The 22,391-nt window shown below is 44.7% G+C and overlaps 1 protein-coding gene across 1 annotated transcript in view; it reads right to left on the bottom strand.

Annotated features, from left to right (window-relative positions):
* ALK (ALK receptor tyrosine kinase) overlaps positions 1-22,391 on the bottom strand; it is a 693,423-nt gene that overhangs the window by 325,444 nt on the left and 345,588 nt on the right. Inside the window, exon 4 of the mRNA XM_066378600.1 lies at positions 7,028-7,229. Coding sequence (XP_066234697.1) covers positions 7,028-7,229 — 202 coding nt within the window. The remainder of the gene's footprint in view (positions 1-7,027; positions 7,230-22,391) is intronic.

The following is a 22,391-nucleotide window of genomic DNA, read 5'->3' as shown; positions in this document are numbered from 1 at the left end:
CTGTGTGTTATCTAATTTAATCTTCACAACAAACCTGTGGGGTGGGCCAAGCATTACCATTTTACAGATAGGAAAACTGAGACTCATAGGGATTCACAGACTTGCCCAAGCTCACACTGTGTGTGGGAGCTACCCCCTAGCATGCTCAGGACCCAGGCCTCATGACTGCACTAAGCTCAGAGAACTCCTAGCTTCACAACTGTTCCCGTGCCTGGGAAATATGCCCCTGACTAACCTAAGTGTGCATTTTAAGGCTTTTAAAAATTATCTTTAAAGCCTTTGAGTGACTTTCTCTTTTTAGTGTAAATCACCCAGACATTAAAGCCCTTATTGTATATTTATCGGTATGTTACTCAGACCAAGGGGAAAACGGGAGAAGCCGACACTATGAACGACTTTGAAAGTGAGAAAACGCTGGGCCTGAAATTAAATCATTGCGACACTGCCACTCGAGGGCATCAATTTCAATAAGTGATCACCTTTTTTATTTCCAATCTGCTTGTCATGCAGGCAGTATGCAAGGAGAGCTTCGGCTGGGCAATGTCGAAGCCAGAGGCTGCTGGTTTCCCCACCCTGGCCGGACATGCACATCGCTCTGGGCCGCCTGCAGTTCAACCCAATGTGGCTTGGCAAAGGCAGTCAGACACTTTTTCAGAAGCAGATTCCTTGTGGCATCTTTCTATGTTGCCCTATCCTGAGCTTCCTCCTCACTCGGCCTGCTGAGACCAGCTGGCCTATTTACAGGAAAATTCAGGCTTCTGTACATCAGTGGCAGAAAGTCTCTGTGGGTCAGCGGTGGGTAACTTCAGTTTGCACGGTGGGCAAAGAGCAGGAGCCTGGCCCTGCTGCCCCAGACCTGAGTGGCACCTGAGGTGGGGACTGCAGGATAAAGGAAGGGAGAGGGAGCAAGCGGCTGGAAGCTCTGTGTTACAGGGTAAGGAGCCGAGGCTGGGAAGGGGGCTGTGGCTGATCCAGAGGCACGCTGCCAGTTAGCGGTGGAACCGAGACTGAAGCCACACCTCCTGACACACTTTGGGTTCAATTCGGTGGTGGCAATCAGCCAGTTCGCACCAGTTTGACAGAACCGACACCTAATTTTTTGTTGAGTTCAGCGAACTGGTTGTTAAAATGGCACTTGTAATCAGGACTCTCTCTAAGGTGGGCGCCTAGGCAACCGCCCAATTTGGAAATCACAAATTTATATTCCTTACTCTTTTTTCAAGTCCATCTGCGCAACAGCGTATTCGAAGTGCCCGTAGTAATGTTCATTCCGTCCACAGGTGAAAAAAAATAGCAAGTGAGGACGCCAATCAAGAAGCAATATGGAAATACCTTAAATAACAGTTGTATTGTTTTTTGTCAGGTATATTTAATATTTTTTCATTAATATTTTAAAATTCTTTCTTATAACATAATCTAGGTTTGTGTACCTCTTTTATTATTCTTATTTAAATATCGAATGCATGAAATAATAAACTACCTTTTGGTATATTGTTTTTTTATTCTTAAAACGGTCATTAGGGCAGAGAACCAGTTGTTAAAGTATTTGAATCCCACCACTGGTTAAATTACTTTGGCTTAGATTACTTTGGCAGGTCTCCCATTAGGATTGTTACTGTTTACACCTGGGATCTTTGATCAGCAGTGACTGGTTTACCTACACGTGGCAGCCATGTGGGGTCCCAACGCTGACACTGGTTTTACTTCATCTGGGGTGGTTGTCCACAGATTTTAATCTAAAAGCAGTAAGTTTCAGGATGTCTCAATACAGCTGTTTGGCGGGAGACAGAGCACAGGAGGGCTGGGCCAGGAGTCCTAGCTGAGCCTGGAGGGAGCGCTTTGACCTTCATCACATCAGGCCTCCCGGCTTGGACCCCCTGCCCCCAAATCAGGAAGTCAGCAGGGAAATGGAACTCAAGTCTACCGTGAGAGCGGAAAGGTGAAGCTTTGTGCTGAGGATTTGCCTGTTTCTCTGCCCCTCCGGAATGAGCCTTGTTTGGGCCATGAAATGCCCTGACAGCTTTTCCTGGCTCAAGCCTGAGCATCACCAAATCCTCCAGGTTTAAAACATCTTTTCAAGTATTGTTAATTCCAATGATTGGCAACTTCTATCCCCTCAGGGCCCAATTCTTCCCTCTACACGCTGTGCAGTTCTGGTCACACATAATAAAGTCCCCAGACACCTGAGGCTGCAGGAGAAAGCCGCGTGCTCGGGGAGGAAGGAAAACTTGCCATGGGTGTCCCGGAAGGAGCTCTGGAGGGTTGCTCCTCCCGACGGACACACCAGCCCTCGACCTTGTGTCTGTGAGTCTCGGAAGGCATTGATTTCACACTGCCAACTGCTACTGGATTGCTCTTTCTAGAACACCTTTCTGCAGAAAGGCAGGGAAGCCCAGGGGGCAGAGGCGGGAGCCGGGCTCCCAAGCTGCCCGGGCTGGCTCTGCTGGCCAGGGATCTCTGCTCGGCCCATTCACATCTCTGAGACCCAACTTCAAACACTGCACAGGCACGTGCTCTTGTTATTCTGTCTGTATTGTTCCTTACTGGATCCTCCCTGAAAGTCGTGCCTGTGTCGTCTTCAACTGTACTCCCAGCACCTATTACATGGGCGGCGCTCCATCCATGGTTGTTAAATAAATGCATGAACTGGAAAGGATCTAGCATGTATTAAGTATCTACTACAATTGGGCAAATTGTGAGCCATTTTCCTTATGCCATTTCATAACTCACTATATAAAAAAGGTATTATCATATTCACTTAATTCATGGGAACTTTGTAGCTTCTAATTTCTAGTTAAGATGTCCTGTGCTATGCCTGCTGGATTCTGGGGCGAGTGGGGCTGGGCTGTTTGACATCCCATTTCTCTGCTTCCTAGCTTCCGTGGCCATTCTGGCTGGCTAGATGAGCAGATGAACAGGCTGGGCACTTGTCATTGTCATCTGTCCCCTGGGAGTCCCTGACCAAAGCCAGGCCATTTTGGCAGAAGTGCACTCACTCCCTGTGATTCATTAGCCCTCACACGCGCTACTGCTTTCCAGGAGAAGGACGGGAGCAGCTGCTGGGATTCCCCGGCCGCCTTGCCTGCCGCTAGCGTCTCCCAGCAGACTGCTGCTCGCCTGACGTTACCTGCTCACGACGCCAGGCTTCTGAGGGCTAGATGGCCTCTCTGGCTTGTTCCTCAGCCCACTTCTCTGCGTCAGGATGTCCCCAGCCGACTATGCTATGACAACTTCTTCCCTTATTACTATAAACACTGAATGTCATTTTCCAAACAGCAGTCCCCAAACCACCATGTTCTGTTCTGAGGAGAAGCCAGCCTCATTTGTAATCATCACTGTCATCACCACCAGGATTTCACTGTGTCCCCCTTGCCACACGGAGGACTGTGCTGTTGGAGACATCTCTGACATTAAAAGGGACGAGCTTCCAGAGACACGAACAGCCCAGGATCTCAAAATCAGAGGGTTCTTGAGACTGACACTGACCCATAATCAGAGAGCAGATGAGTCTCAATCTTCTGTGCCCAAATTGTGAGCAGAGCAGAGCTGATCAAGTACTAATGGCCTCTTACGTTCGCATCCAGCTCAGAGTGTGCAGACCCCAAACATCTTTATTGCATTGGCCCCACAGCACCACGTGATCAGGACCAGCATATCCCCACGTTACAGATGTGGAAACTGAGGTTTGGGAGGAGATGGGGTTTACCTAAAGTCACAGAACTCTTTCATAGGACGTCCTGTGGTGGAGCATCAAAAGCCGGCCTTTTGTGTCCCGCACCCCTCTATAATCCTAATAAACAGAAGACAGCCAATAAATGTTGTTCACTGAACTGATGAGTAAATAGTGAACCGTGACTTAGAGTCAAGCCTTTCAGTCATAGCATAGTAATATTTTCTGCAGTGCTAATTGAGCTTTTCCAGCAATGGGTAAAAAATAGTATGAAGTCAGGCTGGTTAGACCCTTCTAACCTATCTAGCCAGTGACCTCGGGCAAGTTTTTTTACCTCACTGAATTTCCTCATCTATAAACTGGAAACTAAGAACAGTACCTGCTTCATTGTGTTGTTGAGTATTAAATAAGAAAATGCATGTCAAATGCACAGCAGTGTGGCTAGCACATCTAGGAAGTGCTTATTACGTGTTAGCAATAGTTATTATTATTCAAGAGTAGGGATTGGGCATTCCATATCTTTGTAACCCAGGACTTATTCCAGTGGTTGGCACATACATGTGAGTGCAGGGCAAAGGACACTTGCCTATCGACACTGACACTCACCATGTTACATGGAGCAAGTCCCTTCTTTCTCCTGGGCTCCAGTTCCCACAGTTGTAAACTGACGAAGTTGAACCAGGTAAATCCCATGGTTTCTCTCAGCTCTAAAATGCTGTTTATTTCAGTGGTTCTCAATGAGGATGATTTTGCTCCCCCTCTCCCCCAGGACATCTGGCAATGTCTGGAGACATTTTTTTTTATCACAACCAGGGAATGTCCTATTAGCATCTAGTGGGTAGAGGCCTAAGAACCTGGAGACCATGTACAGGACAATGTCCACAAAAAGAACTGTCTGGCCCTAGATGTCAATAATGCCAAGGCTGAGCAACCCGGATCCAGCTAAACACAAATGCCCAGAGCTCTCTGAATTGCTGGACGAGTACCTGTGTCCTGCAGTTTGCCAAGATGCCGGGGTGGGGGGCAGATCTTGTTGGACACAAGGAGACTGGCTCAGGCGTCTTTAAATGAAATGTAGAATCACTACTGCTCATCAACAATTCCAAGGTGGCTAGGGGAGAACACCTCTGCACAGTCACGCCCAGAACCCAGCCTCAGGCAAAGCTTCTATAAATGTAGGGGCAGCCCCAGGCAAAGCCATCAGGTTAGCGGCCTCGCCTTAGCACTCATGCTCCCATTATCCTGCTTCAACTCCCACCTTCCAGAGGGCAGAGCAGTCCTGGTGAAGGAAGAGACACCATGGGAAGGAAACGCATTGTCCAGTGGGATAGACCCTGAGACAGGGGGCAGGCAGCCTCAGGAGAACTCACAGCCTGCCCATCCCATACAGTCTTGGTCTCCTTGTTCTCACCACACATGGAAGAAAGATTGCCATCACACACCCCCTGGGCCCATCTGTCTTAAGGAGCCAAAGAAGCTAGATCATCTCTTTTTGCAAGGTTTCTTCACCTTCCGGTTCCTCCTTCCTGACGCCGCCCTTCCCCCCGAGCTTCTGCTGAGAGGCCCTGGCTCTCCTGGAAAGAGCACCAGTGAGGAAAGGGGAGACCTGGAGTCAATCTTGGACCATTTCACTTCCCATTCTGTCTCTCCATCTCAGTTTTCTCATCTGTTAAGTGAGAACTCACTTGGCAGGATAAGCATAGGAGAATAAAGAGGGGAAGCTCTTAGTAAGCCCCCAGAGCTGTCACGCTGAGGAGCTACTGTCTCTCTGACCGTGCCATGCAGGCCAGGCCCTGCTGCCCAAGAAGTGCTGAAACCCCCCTGGCATCTTCCTCTCACACTCATACACATTCCCAGCTGAGTCCACCTTCCCCTGTGATCTCGGTAAGTCCCCCCACCCCTGACTCAGCAACTCAACAACTGATCAATTGCCTGACGTCCCAAGAGCCCTAAGCAGCACTCTCTGGTCTCTGGTGGGCTTAGTAGGGCAGGAGTGTTGGATGGAGAAGTCAGAATAAACAGCTCATGAGGTTGAGCAATACCTATGGCGTGGCACTGTAGCTGAGGCCACCAGCAGCCCCGCCCATGGGTGGGAGGGCTGACCACCTGGGCTTCTCACCAGAAAGGGAGGCCAGGCTAGAGGGAGGCTTGGCCCCAGAAGACAGCTCACTCAATGCAATGGGAAGCCCAGACACCCAACATTCCTGACTTCTGATAAACAGAGCAAGGGGTCTTTGGTGGCGGGGGTCTTCCCTGCCAGCCCCTGTAGGCATTTCAGAGGCAAGAAGATGGATATGAGTTTAGGTGTGGGAAGAGCATCCTTCTTGAAGCCAAAATTTCATTCTTGCTGGGATTGTAACCGCTTGTAGCTGTTTGAAGCACAACTAAATACAGATGGGTCAGTAGCTGGGGAGTGTGGTGGAGACCTTTAAGAAATTACTAAGAAGGCCATACAGCTTTACTGAAAAAGCAGCAGGCAGAATCACCCCTCCCCCAACCAGCACACCATGGAGGTGGAGTACAGGTAACATCATCGTTCAGATGGAACCCTTCTGAAAGCTATTTTCTTAGAGAGAAGCTAAGTCTAGCTTAGCTAGAAATTAGAGGTCTTTCTCCTGCAAATAAAGAGGGATCTCTCACCCTTACTGATTATAAATTAATCAGATCTGGGGACATTAAAACTGGGATCTTAAAGTGTTTACACTGATGGAATGAGGAAGAAAAGGCAGGCACAGAATTGTCCAGATTCAAGTTGGCTTTCCAATGTCATCATTTCTAGAGGTATGATGGATCATTAACTAAGCAGGTTAGTTATAGATCTTCTGGAAGTATCTTCTGGAAGCCTAGAGGGGTTCGCTGGCAGAGTATTGGGTGTGACTTCAATGTTGTTCCAATCTCTATTGAATCGACACCATTGTGGTCTCCCTGAACATCTCTGCTCTGGGGCCCCACACTCCTGTAGAATCTGCTTGGGTGGCTACAATAGTTTGCTTTTTCCCTTCCAGCCAAAGTTCTGTGGTAAAAAAACCCACTTTCCAGCATATTAAATTATTTTTATTTCAGCCTTTTAGCACTCTCCTTGGCTCCATCTCGATTTTGGGAAATGAATAGCTTTAATATCCGCTCTGCCAGCTGGTCCTCTGGCCTCTGGAAGGGCCTCCAGCCTGGGTAGCCAGAGGGCCCCACAGACCAGTGTCTGAGACACTATACAGGGAATATTAGCAGTTATGGCTCAATCTGGTCCCTACCTATTAAAGGGCAATTGTGAGTTTTAAGTACATGACACAGACTGGAAATTTGCAGCCAAAAGCCAAATCACCTTGGACGCAATGGATTTTGGAATGGGAAAGGACTTACCCGTGCTTCCCCGGGGTGGGAACCAGGAGGATCTCTCTTCCGGCCTCGTTGTGGGGCAGCAGCTGGGCAACGTACCTCCCGGAAGGCTGCAGGTGCCTGTGCACGGAGACGGCCAGCCTGCAGTGCTCGCTGCTGCTCCTCATCCACGGGCTCAAGATGGTGTGCTTGGAGTTCGCTGAGGTGTTGAGGAGGAGGAAGGAGCCTGCCGAGAGACGGGGAAAGTGACTGTGGGTGTGCCCAGGCAGGTTGATCCGGAGCGGCTCTGAGGCAGCATTTAGAGACCACAGAGACCAACGGCATCAAAGTCCACGTGCTGGGAGTGTTCATCGCTCTCCCGCATGCTGGGAGTGTTTATTGTTCTTTGCACACACCAGCCCCTTCCCCGCTCTTAAATTGTCTTTGTAACAACTACAACCCGAAGCAAGAGAACAGTGACTGAGGACTTGGGCCTGACAGTCAGGCAGACTAAGGTTCTCCCTTAGTGTCCCTACTGATTAGCTCTATGTCCTCGAGTCTCAGGTTCTTCACCTACAGAATGGGAATATATATATTTCGAAGGGTGTTCGTGAGGATTATGTGAGGTAAGTATGGAGAGCATGTCACCCCATTTTGGGTAAGAAGCAAGCACCCTGTTAAATAACCAATTATTTGATTTCAACTCTCTTCTAAGTTAAACTAGAGATGACAGCTCACAGATGCCTGCCAGCCAATAGGCACAATTAACAAAGAGCCATAGGAAACAGGAAAAGGAGAGCGTTCATTACCTAATCTCCAGAGAGTGATGACCAGAATCGGAAACCCAACCCAATGTCTTATACTAAGACGTTCTTATCGATTTACATCCTGGTGGAGGGGAACAGCCTAACAGGGTCACTCCCTCCATAAGCATAACAATAATGGAGCCAGGACATCAGTGCCATAAAGACATCAATGTAGGGGACCTTCACATCCCACAGACCAGGACACTCCAGGCATCTCAAGCCACCCCGGAGGTCACAATTTAAATCAGAGCTTTGACCTGAGTGCTCCACATCATGGTCAAGCAAACTTGAGACTCAATTTATCATTGCTGGACCATTCAGAGTAATGGAGGGGTTGGCTCTAGGCTCTCAAACAGTTATGAGAGGTTCAAGGTTTTCCTTGAGAGGTGGGTGGCTTGGAAAAGAAGTATTTGGGTCACTTATTATGTAGCAGTTAAGATCGTGGCTTCTATGCTTTTGCTTACTAGCTGGGTGATCTTGGGCAAAGAGCTGACTTTCTCAGTTTTCAATTTTCCATTTATAAAACAAGGTAAGAAGGGTTGGGTGAACATAGTAATCTCTTAAGATTCATTTCTGCTCTTGAGTCTATGAGCCATGTGAATTTGCAACTGGTCTCCACAAAGAAAGCCCTACAAATCCCCCCGGTGCCATGCCTGTGAGAGTCTCCCTCTGGGGAAAGCCAACCCTGATTCCAGGAGCACTGGCCAAGTGACCTGTAAGACACTTATATCCATGGGGATTACTGTCAGCATAAAAGCATATAACCATTTTATTGTTCCAGGTATTCCTTCTGATGCATTAATTTTACTTGCCACACTTCTGCATTGAAGTTTTGGACCATTAGATGCCGCTCCTCTTGCAACAGAGAATCATGTAGATTTAAAAAGGGGGGTGGGGTTCCTATGAGAAGCAAAGCAGTTTTCAAAGAGAAGGTATTGTGTCAGGATTGGAGATTTACAATATTCTGGAAGTAGGGAAATGTGACTTCTGGGTAAAACCAGGATGAGGTCAGCAGAAGACTGTTTCTGAGCTGGACGGGGGACATAGGTCAGTCCTGAAAACTGAACCCTCTGTAATTGTGAGGAAGTTTTAACATGGCATATGGGCTTTTGAAAAGTGTTATATAACCCTGAGTAAAATAATCTGTATTATGGCCCTGTTTTATATACAATGGGGAAACATTTTTGTCATGGGTACAGAGGTAAAATAAAAGGATTAGAATCAAAGACTCGGCATTAAAAAGGACTTAATGATCATGTAATATAATCCCCTTGATTGTCTACAGAAGCAGACTGGACATCAGGATGGAAAAACTCCAGACCAAACTCCAGATCTCTGACTCCTACCCAGTGCTCTTTCTCCTGTACCTTTCCCATTACCCCCACAGTACCCTTAATCCTAAACTATGGATCAGGGTGCCCTGTGGCCAAGCTGTACAGCTCAGGAACTGAGAGGGTGGGAAGGGAAATGGACGGGCAGATTGTACTGAACTGAACCCACTTTTTTTCTGACTTCCTTACTCACTCTTTTCTGCCCTCAAATTTCATTTAGTGGATGCTTACTCTGAGCAAACATTCAAGTCCTGGTTCTGCCCTGGGGACACAGACATGACCTTCATTCAGGTCTAGGAGAGGTGATGAGATGTCTGCAGTAACTACCATCAAAAGTAACGGTTCTGAAGTCAGAAGACACGTACAGGGAAAGCACATTGTGAGGCTCCATGAAAGAGACATTAAGTTCAATTGTGAAGGTTCATAAAGAATATGACCTGTGAGCTAGGTCTTCAAGGGCAAAAAAAAAAAAAAAAAAAGGTATTAGAAGAACCCGCTGTGCAGGAATAGAGGGGCACACATGCAGAAAGTGTGTGGTGGTGTTTGGCTACAGAGTAAGGTACATGAAGAGAAGGCTGAGAAATGGGACAGGCTGGGGTGGGGTCAGGGGGCCGGACCACAGAGAATATTTAATTCCTGGATGAAGATGTTCATCTTCATTTTGTGGACAGTGACTTCATCAGAGTGATGCTTCAGGAAGATTAATCTGGTACAGTGGGAGAAAGGGGGGCTCAGCACCGACTGAGGCTCATCCTACTCCACCAGTCCACAGCAGGCTAGATTGTGACTAAATGTAAAACATGATGTGTTTGGTATGTTACTGTTGTAAGCAAAAGTGCTGTGTTGGGGAGACTCTGGGACTCACTGGGGTTTTCAATATTGTACTAATGGATCTGTCCAGAGCAGGTGAGTGTTCTGGACACCCCTCTGGGGCAGAGTCTTGCTTCAGACACTTTGGGGGCATGATCTGGAGTTAGGATAAAACCACAAAAGGTGCCCTGGTCTGAGATCGTACTCTGATGTATTCAACTTGGTGGAAAGTTGAATTGAAACCAGTTTTGGAGCTCCTGAAGGAAAGGAGGTATCCCCCTTCTCAGAAAGAGTACATGGATGTGCACGTGTGCACACAGACACGTGCAGATAGACAGACAGACACACACCCACACACCCACACACCTGGAAACTCAAGTTCCTGCGGAGAAAATGAAGTGGAGGGCACTAGGGCTTATGGTCTTCCTGCCCCACCGCCCCCCTCCTGGGTATGCAAACATGTAAATTCTGTCCTTGTAATTCAGAACCTTAATAATGGGACTCTTTCAAAGCTGGCTGGAAGATGGATGATTTTTTCACTTCTAATATGTGAGATGATGTTTATATGAATTTTATTTTGTGCAACTGGACTATCAATAAGAGACTGAACTTTATAGTGGGGAGCTATCTCTTCGTCAACAGCTTTCCTCTACCAAAAAAAAAAAAAATATATATATATATATATATATATATATATATATATATATATATATATATATATACATTTCATAAGCTCCTTGGAATAATGTCAGTATAAATCTTTTAAAGTCAGTGAGAATTTATCTCTCCTCTCCTTCTTTTCTGTTTCCTGTTTATTTTGCTCAGAATAGCTCGGGGTTACCTGAAGTCTCCTGGGGTCCCTTCTAATTAAGAAGGATGGCCTGGCAGCTCACAGACCTTCCCCCACTGTGGGCCACAGGGGAACAGGGAAGCAGATCAAAAGCTTTGTTTATACAGTGCTAGGCCTGGATTGGGCTTCCCTCGTAATTGGATGGTGTTCTTGTGTTTGACGATCAAATATGAAATGGTTATTATTTTTACCTTGGGTCACCAATACAGGGATGTGTTGCTCTCATATCAGCCAACTGGGCTCAAATTATAAGTCAGAAGCCAAGGGCCATGAACCTTGAAGTCAGAGACTCTATTAGTATATCCAGGGTCTGTCTCTCTCTAGTTCTAAGCGTTAGGCAGATTACTTAAACTCTTTAAAGTTTGCTCAAATTCAATATAGGTATAGCCTACCTCAGATGGCTGTTATGGAGATTAAATTAAATAATATGCATAAAATTCCTGGTGCTCAGTAGGCATTGATAAATGGTGATCTCCTTCTTCAAGGAATGCCTTAATCTGGAGCTCCTTTTATCCATCACTAAACTTGGAATCAGGACAGAATTTGAGCCCTAGCTCTACCACTACCAAGCTTCCTTTGTTTGTAAAATGAAAGGACTGGATGGAGTGTCTCTAAGGACCCTACAGCTCCAAACTGTCAGTAATTCTATCTGCCTGCCTAGACTGTTATTAATCTAAAGGAACTCGGTCAATTCTCCAAGCCCCCAAGTCCTAAAGACTTCCTCTCCTAATTCACCTCTCTGGGGATTCTTTACCAAAAGTTTCAATTGGCCAAATTCTCTGTGAACTGTGATTCTCTTCCCTACTTGCTCGCTTCCAATGTCTTGCACAGATACATCCCTGGGAAGAGGTCCTATACTAGCTTCATTTGTTTCTGTGGGTGTTCCTGCTCTAAGGCCAGCACTTCTGAATGTCTGGAGCAATACAATGCTTGCCACATGGCAAGTATTCAACAACTTCTAAAAATCAAAGTAATATATACACACGGCAAGGAATAAAATTGTTCAGAATAGCTTATAATAATAATTTTTAAAAATGTTCCCAAATCATGCTCTTCTCACCAAGTCTCGCCAACATTTCCAAAGATTTCTAATTTCTTTGGCTTTTGTGACTCTATATATTATGATCATAGTGTTATTTGTTGGTGGTGCAATAACTTTAGGTTCCTTTCATTGATGGTACAATAAGAAAAATCCTTCTAATACTTGATTTTTAAATTCCTTTGTACTTTTTAATTACTTACCTTTTTAATGTCACATGGCAAATTTATTACTTGTTCCATTAGCTTTGGACAGTATCACTGACTCTCCACACTAGAAAATGAAGCGATTCGTCTTCCTGTCCTTCGTGCACTTTTCCTCTTCCCCGTCTACCTCCCAAGCCAGCTGTGCTTTTCCTTTCCATTGTCAAGGTCGTGGAGGTATGGCTCAGCTTTGTGTTTGTGTACAGGTTGATTCTAAGTATTGAAAATCAATATGCAGATCTTGTACACTGATGACTATATTTTTGCATGACAGTGAATAAGGGTTATATTTATAATCTTCTCTATAGGTCCAATAATACATCCCACTCCATGGAGAGTGTTTCCAGCATCAAGATCAAAGTCTAATGAAAACCCTCCCACCCCCACTCTCTGTCTTACATAGCCACTTGTCAAAACTGCGGCACATTTTAACTTGCCTTATATTTGAATCAGAACTTCCTTGTACAGTTTGTTTTTCCAGAAAATTTCTAATTGTTTTTTTTCTTTATTTTCTATCTTCTTTCTTTCTTCCTTTTTCTTTATTTTCTATTTGCCTTTTTCACCATATCATGAACGCTTCTATGTACTCCTTGAAAATCTCTCCCTTCTTGAAGATACTCACTCCCCATTTTCATTTGTACCTGCTGCTTTCTGGGCTTCCAGGACAGCTGTTATTCCGGAATTTTTTCTCACTGGGACACTTCCATTAGTCCCACCATCCCCAGGAAACTTCCTCAGGGTGAAACTCCTTTGTGAATATTTGAATCTTTGAAATATCTCTATGTTGTCTTCACACTTGGTTGATAGCTTTGCTGGCCATAGTTTCTAGACTAGAAAATATGCCGCAGAAGTTTGAAAGCCTGGCTTCAGTGCTGGCTAGAGCATCAGTGACTGAGAGGTCTGAGGCTGGATTGACTGCTACTTTCTTTGTAGTCGATGTGTTTTCTTCTCTTTGGAATCTTTCAGGATCTGTAATACCGAGGTGCTGACATTTCACTATCATGTGTCTAGGTATGCCTCTCTATAGAAATTCCTGTGCCATTTGGTGGGCGCTTTTTTTTTTTTTTTTTTTTTTTTTGCATTTTTCCGAAGCTGGAAACAGGAGGCAGTCAGACAGACTCCCGCATGCGCCTGACCGGGATCCACCCGACACGCCCACCAGGGGGCGATGCTTTGCCCACCAGGGGGTGATGCTCTGCCCCTCTGGGGCGTTGCTCTGTTGCATCCAGAGCCATCCTAGCGCCTGAGGCAGAGGCCACAGAGCCATCCTCAGCACCTGGGCCATCTTTGCTCCAGTGGAGCCTCGGCTGTGGGAGGGGAAGAGACAGACAGAGAGGAAGGAGAGGGGGAGGGGTGGAGAAGCAGATGGGTGCTTCTCCTGTGTGCCCTGGCCGGGAACCGAACCCAGGACTCCTGCACGCCAGGCTGACACTCTACCACTGAGCCAATCGGCCAGGGCCTTGGTGGGCTCTTTTGATCAGAAAACACATACATCTTCCATCTTTGATTAAGTTTATTTTATTATTTCTCTGATATTTTCATCCCCCCCCCCCCTTCTCAGTCTTGAGTCTTTCTGAGGAGCTTTATCATTCACCTTAACCTCTGCCACCTAATTTATCTTTGTTTTCTCTGGGGTCATTCTTTTATGTTGATATTTCTTTTTCATGCTGATGGGCTACTCATGTTGTTAAAAAAGAGACAACAGGCCCCAAATGGGGTCACTTGTGCCAAGCTCCATATCACCAAACTGAGACTTAATTCCTAAGTTAGTAACAGCTTTAGCTTCTCTGGGAATGGAATCTTAGTCATTCTGGAATTGTCTGGTCAGCACTGATAAGGTCATCTGTCTGAATGACCCTGCTGGCTCCTAAAGGAAAGTGACCTTTCACAACCAGTCTGCTTTTTGCCTAGTACAACTTCCTTGTCCCACCCCCTTCTGAATATCACAGTCTTTCATTTCGTACAGTGATTGGAGGTCCTTTCTATTTGCTAGATGAGATGCCGCCTAATTCATAAATCATTGAATAAAGCCAGTAAGATTAACGTTTTCTTAGTTGAATTAGTTTTTAACCACATGTTCGATATTCTGGATCAGCCCCTTATATTTACACAGCAGAGACTGGGAATGCAGATGGAACATCTGTCTCTGCATGTACATCACCCACAGTCCCTATGTCAGAACTGGCCTGACAGTGACTATCAGGCACAGGTGACTTTACAGGCATCCGCTCTCCAACACCAGCACGGTGGGTGCGTCACTCTGGGCACACTCGGCTCCTCCGAGCAGCCGTAGTTCTTTCAGTCCACTTGGATTTTTACAGAACATCTGCCTTTTTCTTTCCTCTGTGGTTAAGCATCCTGCTATCTTTTAGTCTGAAAAACCAGGCTTGAAAAGGTGCTGGAGCCCACAGGGGTTAACCACACCAGCGGTTCATTCTTTCTCCTCAGTCTCAGACTTTCTTCCGGAGGTGCCTTCTCAGGGCTCCTTCTAGTGCCTCCCGGCAGACGGGCTCCCCCTCTGCTCGAACCCCCTTTTGGATCCTCGCAGCTCTAGCCACTATATTTGCTCCATCCATCACTTCCATCTCCTCTTTGTGCCCTAGAAATCACTCACGGCTCCCCTCCTGTTCTGTCTGCCATTCAGAATTTACTCCTCCCCTAAATCCTTTATTATCGCTTGAGCGGGCCTGCAGGAGAGGAGACAAATGTGTGCTCAATCCCCCATTCAGAACCAGAAGCCTCTTAATCATTTTTTGAGTGAGAATATGAATAAACAAATGTATGAATGGACTATTTCCATCTTAATAAATCACACATGATTCTGGTACTATTGGCTAATTGTTCATATTGCAATTAAACTATTAGATCGTTACTATAAGCTATTACTTATTCAAGTGATCGTCATGCCATTCATGTCAGGTGGAAACTAAGGAACAGCAGAAGTTTAATGGGCTGGATGCGGACAAAAGGAACGCAGTGTGAGGCATGGGAAACAGTGCTGAGCCACCCCCAGAGCATGCGCCACAGAGCACCAGCCCACAAGACGTGAATGGGTATCACGAGAAAGCTCTGGGATCAAGCAAGTTGGAAGATTACTGGGTTTAACAAAAGGAAATCGGCTCTTTTACTGCAGGACTTCTTAGAACCTTAATATACCAGTAAGAGTTGTGACTCTTCAAGAGTGGAATATAAAATGAAGATTTCCCAAACTCCTTTGGGCACAGAACTCTTTTGCCATTATGTATAATGTACCATGTAATATGGTTTGGAAACCCTTCTCTAATCTATTTCTGCTCCAGGGAATATTTGCAGAAAGACAGGAAAAAAATATCATGAATAAAAAAGGGTATTCGGGGGGGGGGGGGGGAGTAATATATCTACATGTATATCTACATTTACATCATCTCTTAGACCTTAAGTCTTCTCTGTTTGACTTTCAAACTGTCCTCTCATCAATGGCAAAGCTCCCCATGGCAGAATAATGCTTTTGGAAAGGCCCCTCTGAGTTACTGCAGTGGTCTCTTTACCGGAGGTGGCTTAAAAATGCTCCATTCCATATCTGACTTTGAAAATGTCAGAGCTAGAAACAAACGCAGTGGTTACACAGCCTAACCACTTGCTGTATGGGGGAGCAAACCAAGCAGCACAGAAGTGAAGGACTTGCTTAAGGTCATACTGCACATTAGTGGTGGATCTGGGCTTAGAAGCAAGGTTTCCATTCCCTATTCAGGGGAAAGCCCAGTCTCTGCCTGCCTGTGATAGAACTCGATGACGTTTCCAGCCATATGTCCCATGCTTTTGATCCGCAGTTGCCTCAGCATCGCCTTCCTTTCTCTGCAGTCTCACAACTCTGATGAACAGTCCCTGTAGGTCCCCTGGCTACCCATCTGTCTGTCCCCAGAGATCACACTAAGGTCTGGGCAGGTAGGACCCAGACAGAGTAGTCCTCCTTTGGAGATCACTCTCAGGATCTTAGTGTGGCCCTCAATGGCTAGGCAGTATTAAGTGTCTCCTCTGTTCATGTGGTCTTATGAAGTGGCCAGAGCAAACTGGGGCCACTGAAAGTGTTCCTTTATTGTTTATTTTACAAATTCTAATTCTACTACCTACGTAGCCTCAATTCAGGCGTTAGATCTGAGAGTAGAATTTTGATCCTTATTGGCATGCTTTGCCTAATAGTGGAGTAACTCAGAAAGGACCCCAGAACTTCAAAGACCTAGAGGTCCTGGGAATCATTTACTGAAACCTTTTTACCCTGCAGGTGAGGACATTCGGGCCAATGAGGTGAAGAAATACGCCTGGGTAGCCGAGCTACATTAGGACTGGGTCCCTCGGGTCTTATCTGTGCAGTTTACTGTCTCCCTCTGCCGCGATGTCAAATATATGGAATGAGTCCTGCTGCCCTCTACCACCAAGACCTTGGTTTATCGCTTTTCTACACCCTCTTTGGGAAACACGTCAAAGAGAAATGGTATCAGTGTTTGAAATCAAATGATTAGAAAAACCAAGTGTGTTCATTAAGGGAGGAAAGAGAAACAGAGGGGGTTGATTTTTCCTGACAGTATTATTAATCCTAACATAATGAGTTCAGTCGCAGCCGAAAGTAGTAGTACATTCACATGTTTGCTGGTATTCTGTAAATCACCTCTCAGATTCAAGTTACCTGAGAAAAATTTTCCTAGAAATGGTAAAATATGTTTATGTGTGTACATGGTAAATACATGTATATTTGTGTGTTTCATGTGTTATAGCTATATCTATTACATATATGCACCTACATATATTTACAGTTGACCCTTGAGCAACATGGGATTGAATAGTACAGGTCCGTTTATATGGGGAGTTTTTTCAATTGACTGCAGTTCAATAGACCTGTGCAGTTCAAATCCTCCTTGTTCAAGAGTCAACTCTGTGGTTGGGAGTCCACATATGTACAGGGCTCACTGTAGTTATACATGGATTTTTGACTTCGTGAGAGGTTAGCATCCCTAACCCTCACTCGTTCACAGGTCAACTGTATATGTATGGTGTGTGTGTGTGTGTGTGTGTGTGTGTGCGTGTGTGTGTGTGTGTGTTTTCAGCCAACAGATCTCATTTAGGATAAAGGGAAAAAGCCAATAATCTCTAAATACTGCATGTGTGTCCTGGGGTGTCAGCAATAACAGCAACAATAATAAAAATAATAGGCAAAGCAAATAAATAGAAGAAAACAGAAGCTAAAATGCTGGGAAACCCTTCTTTCCTTAAGAGCTCCTTTTAGTAATCCTCAAGGAAAATAGAAAGGCACTTGATCTGACTAGAGGGAGAAAGGAGAAGCAGAATGAAAACTACACAATTGATTTAATTCAATGAAAAACGGGAGGGGGGAGATGACAGAGTCTGTGGCGGGGGAAGGAAAGGAAGGAGGGACCAGCCTGCCGTTGGCGGAACAGAATCCACGGGAGAGGAAGAAGCACGCGTGGAGCTTTCCCCTTCCCATATGGATTCTTAGCTCTGGAATCAGACTGCTCAATTTTTGCTCTAAGTCTCAGACATCAGGATTTAAAAATCTTCCATGTTACTTTTTAAATTTTGCTAAGAGGTAGCAGACTTCATTATCTTTTTGAATTTTATTGACTTTTTTAAATTAAAAAACAATTTTTAAATAAAAGGCACAAATAGAAGGAAACCAGAGCTAAAACCGTATTCCTTGTGGGAGCCTCACAGATTTCAGCTTTGTAACAGTAAGTTCTGACATTCCATGTACCATGGCTTTCAGACACCCCCCCCCCCCCCCCCCCCCCGTTTAAGAAAGATAACAAAACATGTGCAAACACTGACAAGTGAGCCATGCAGCTGAAGAGCCAGGGAACACCACTGTCCACCAGCATGCCGCTCTGGGAAAGCATGGAGCACCAGTAAGTACACCATTCCTCTCAACTCTTTTTTAGAACAAGAAAATCACTTATAGGAAGGTGAGGTATGTGCCGGCCAGGCGTGGCAAGATGGCGAGGCTGAGTTCTCAAAGGTTCTAGGACGATTTGGGCTTCCTTTAACTGGTCTTCCTACTTCTTACTTACCCTCTCCCATATACAGGGGGTTCTTGGGTTATGACAGTCTTGACATACAACATCTTGAGTTTATGATGCTCACTCCCATAAAAACTTTTAAAAATTGAAATGTGAGTGTTTCGGCTTATGCAGTTAGAGTTGAACTTATGGACTACGTGTAGAACTGGTTTGTGCGTGGTGGAAGAATATGCAGTAACAGGAAAATGGAGGGAGTCAGCGTCCCCCAGTTGGCTTACCTATGCCATTCCGAACCGTTAAAAGCACAAGTGTTCCGTTTGTGTTAGGCTAGGGTGTGTTTCAACTTACATCAAAATCCATGTTACATCACTGTAGTAGGAACGAAACTGTCGTAACCTGAGGACCCCCTGTATTCTGCACACAGTAGCTAGACCCATCTTCTTAAATATAATTTAATCATTATATTGTTTTAAACTCTTTGATGGCTTCCCACTGGTCATAGATTAAAATCTCAATTCCTTACTCTGGTCTACAAGGAAGATCAGAGGGGAACTGACCAGTAGCAGACTCCATGGGTTGGCTCACCCAACTTCCTGATCAACTTCCTTCTCTCTTGCCTTTCTCTCTTATTGAGACTGGATATTAAAAATTGATTTGATTGGCCATATAACACAGGTCTGGCCAGTGAAATGTAAGCAGAATTGTGCTCTTAGGGTTGCCAGAGTTAGCAATAAAAATACAGGACACTGAGTTAAATGTGAATTCCAGATAAATAATGAATAATTTTTCAGTATGAATAATACTAAAAACATTATTTTTCTGAAACTCACATTTAACTGGACATTCTATATCTTATCTGGTAACCCCATATGCTGAAGAATTCAGGGAAACTTCCCCTCGCTGCTTCTTTCTTCTCTTGCCTAGAGCATGAACACAGTGCCTGGAGATGTGGCAGCTGCCTTGTGACCATGAAGTGACAAGTGTGAGCAAATGGAATAGAAAGGTAATTGGAGTTGAGTCACTAATGGTGTTGTTGGACATCTGCACCACTGCGTGCCTCTGGTCTTCATCTTATGTGAAAAATAAAACAAAAACACTCAAAATTTCTACTTGACTCAGCCACTGTAGCGAGGACTTTAGTTGTTTTGCAGCTGATGCTCTGTGAGCAGGGATCTTGTCTGCGTTGGGCCAGCTGTCTGGTGCCCAACACAATGACAGGGACAGCGCTTCCTTCATAAACATTTGCTGAAAGGATAAAGAAAGGATACTTAACCAAAAAAGTGGGTAATTTGCTTGCTTCCTTGTATCTTATCTATAATCGTTCTTCTTATTTATACTGAGGAGAATATTTTTCCCTTTTGAATTGATGGGTATCTATTGAAGGGGCATTATTTGCAACACAAAACAGATCGACTTTTAAAATGCTTGTAAGTTTAAGACTCTTAAGATCAGTGTTTTTCAAATTGCAGTTTGTAACCCATTAGTGGACCATGAAATCAGTTTAGTGGGTCATGACCAACATTAAACAAAAAGGAAGAGAAGGGGAAGGAGGAGGGGATTGGGAGGACAAAAAAAATAAAATGAAATTTAAAATATCCATATTGTAATGTTCCTTTGGGAAATAATGGCTGCTAACTCATATGTACATGTACACACATAGAAATTTACATATACCATGTTTTTATGTAAGATCTATTTCTCACTGTGGATCACAGTTTAAAAATAAAATTGAAGGGCTCATTGAGTATTGTTCAAACTTCAAATGTATTTTATGGAAATTACACTGGCCTAACTGGGTCCCTGAGCCACCTCTGATTAGGTAAATTGGGAGAAGTAATCTATTTGGACAGCATTATATGATTTACAAAACTCTTATATCTTATAATAACTCGGTGAAATAGATGTTATCCCCCATTGTAACTGTGTCTAGTCTAGCAGCCACTAGCTACATGTGGCTACTGAGTACTGGAAATGTGTCTGATGCAACTAAGTAACTGAATTCTTCATTTTATTTAATTTTAATTAATTTAAATGAAAACACTGAAACTTGATTTGGTTATCAGACAAATATGTTTGGAACAACTTGAGCATGTGAATCTAATTTTTCAGCTATAAAGTTTATAAAATACAGATCAGGTCCTGGCCGGTTGGCTCAGTGGTAGAGCATAGGCCTGGCGTGCAGAAGTCCCGGGTTCGATTCCCGGCCAGGGCACACAGGAGAAGCGCCCATCTGCTTCTCCACCCCTCCCCCCCTCCTTCCTCTCTGTCTCTCTCTTCCCCTCCCGCAGCCAAGGCTCCATTGGAGCAAAGATGGCCTGGGCGCTGGGGATGGCTCCTTGGCCTCTGCCCCAGGCTCTAGAGTGGATCTGGTCGCGGCAGAGCGATGCTCCTGGAAGGGCAGAGCATCGCCCCCTGGTGGGCAGAGCGTTGCCCCTGGTGGGCTTGCTGGGTGGATCCCGGTCGGGCGCATGCGGGAGTCTGTCTGACTGTTTCTCCCCGTTTCTAGCTTCGGAAAAATACAAAAAAAAAAAAAAAAAAAACAGATCAAACATTTCAGGTAAAATAATAACCTATATGGACAAAAAAAAAATTTTTTTTTAAATAAATCAAGATGTAGCCAAGAACTGAACCTGACAAGCTCAGGGAAAGCCTACAATGGCCTTGTGAACTCAAGGAACTAAGGTAAACACAGGATGGCTTAAATCAAACCTTTCCAACTAAATGCAGTTTATGGTTAGTCATATCCTAGGGAGTTATTCTCTATCTTAATGAAGGTCAATGTTTGCTTTGAAGCCTGTCTGTTGCCTCTGCCATCTGCAATAATGTACCTGACAACATGCCTTTGAGGTGTGGGGTAATCTTTTTCTGCCCCCTCAGGACAGGCATCCCACCAGAGCAGGGACCAATATACCCTTTCACTGTTATTACTATCATGTTAATTAACTTTCCTGTGTTGTGCCTCCCTAGGTAAGAGAGGTTTTAGAGGATACATTTTCACTTTTATCCAATCCCAGAGATTTCCCTGCTTTCATTTCTCCCACCTCCCTAATCTATCACCAATCAATTTCATGTAACCCCCCCTTGTCTTCCCCTTTGATTCTAACATAAAATAAGTGGTGAAACTTCCATTTGCTGGAGCATATTCTCAATCCATTGAGACTTTGCTTCCTGGCAACTGTCAACAGTTTGGCTCAAATAAACTCAGAAAATTTTTTTTTACAGGTTTGGAAGGTTTTTTTTCATTTCCACCTACAAATTGAAATATACTGTAAGTATAAAATGCATGCTGGATTTCAAAGATTTAGTATAGAAAAGATACAATATTTTATGAATAATTTTTATATTGATTATACTTTAAAATGATAATATTGGATGTTTGTTTAAATAAAATGTTATTAAAATTCAGTTCACCTGTTTCATTTTACTTTTTGTATATGGTTTCTAGAAAATCCAAAATTAGATTTTTAGGTTATAGTATGTTTCTCTTTAAAAGCAGTTCTCGGTCCTGGCCGGTTGGCTCAGTGGTGGAGTGTCAGTCTGGTGTGTGGATGTCCTGGGTTTGATTCCTAGTCAGAGCATACAGGGGAAATAACCATCTGCTTCTCCACCCCTCCTCTTTTCACATGCCCTCTCCCGCAGGCATGGCTCAATTGGAGCAAGTTGGCCCCGGATGCTGAGGATAATTCCATGGCTTCCACCTCAGGCCCTAAGAAAAACTAGGTTGCTGAGCAATGGAGCAAAATCCCCAGGCAGGCAGAGCATCAACCTAGGGGGCTTGCCGGGTGGATCTCGGTCTGGGCACTAGTAGAAGTCTGTCTCTGCCTCCCATCCTCTTACTTAAAAAACAAACAAACATGCTTCTCTAAGGGTTATTAGGTATCATGCCATAGGCCACTGAATGAGTCAATCCTTCAACTACTATGACAGTTCAGGTCATTTAACTCCAAATCCATTACTCTTCCCCCTGAATTACAAGTTACTGTCCCTGAAAAACAGTGAGTGAACTGGATGATAGTAATGTTTATTCAGTTACATTTATTGGCTAACATTCCATGAATGATTAACAAGTCCTGGACACCAGGTTTACATCTTATAAGATTTACTGCATTCGATTTTATAACAACCCAATAAGGTGTGGATAGGATTATTATACCCACCTTTTAGATGAGAAAACTGAGGCTCAGAGATATCTGTTAACCTGCCGATCGCCTCAAGGTGGCATAGACTGAGGAGCCCAGAGTCTAGGAAGTCCATGCAGATGACTGCACACTTAGGGCCTTACCCCGACTGAGGCCTTCACAAAAGCAGCTGTGCTCTGTTTAGGTAACACTTAGCTGTATCTCCCAAAGTCCTGTTAGATTA

Source organism: Saccopteryx leptura, chromosome 3 (assembly GCF_036850995.1).
Source record: "Saccopteryx leptura isolate mSacLep1 chromosome 3, mSacLep1_pri_phased_curated, whole genome shotgun sequence".
Taxonomy (NCBI): Eukaryota; Metazoa; Chordata; class Mammalia; order Chiroptera; family Emballonuridae; genus Saccopteryx; species Saccopteryx leptura.
This window is presented reverse-complemented; position numbering and strand designations above follow the sequence as displayed.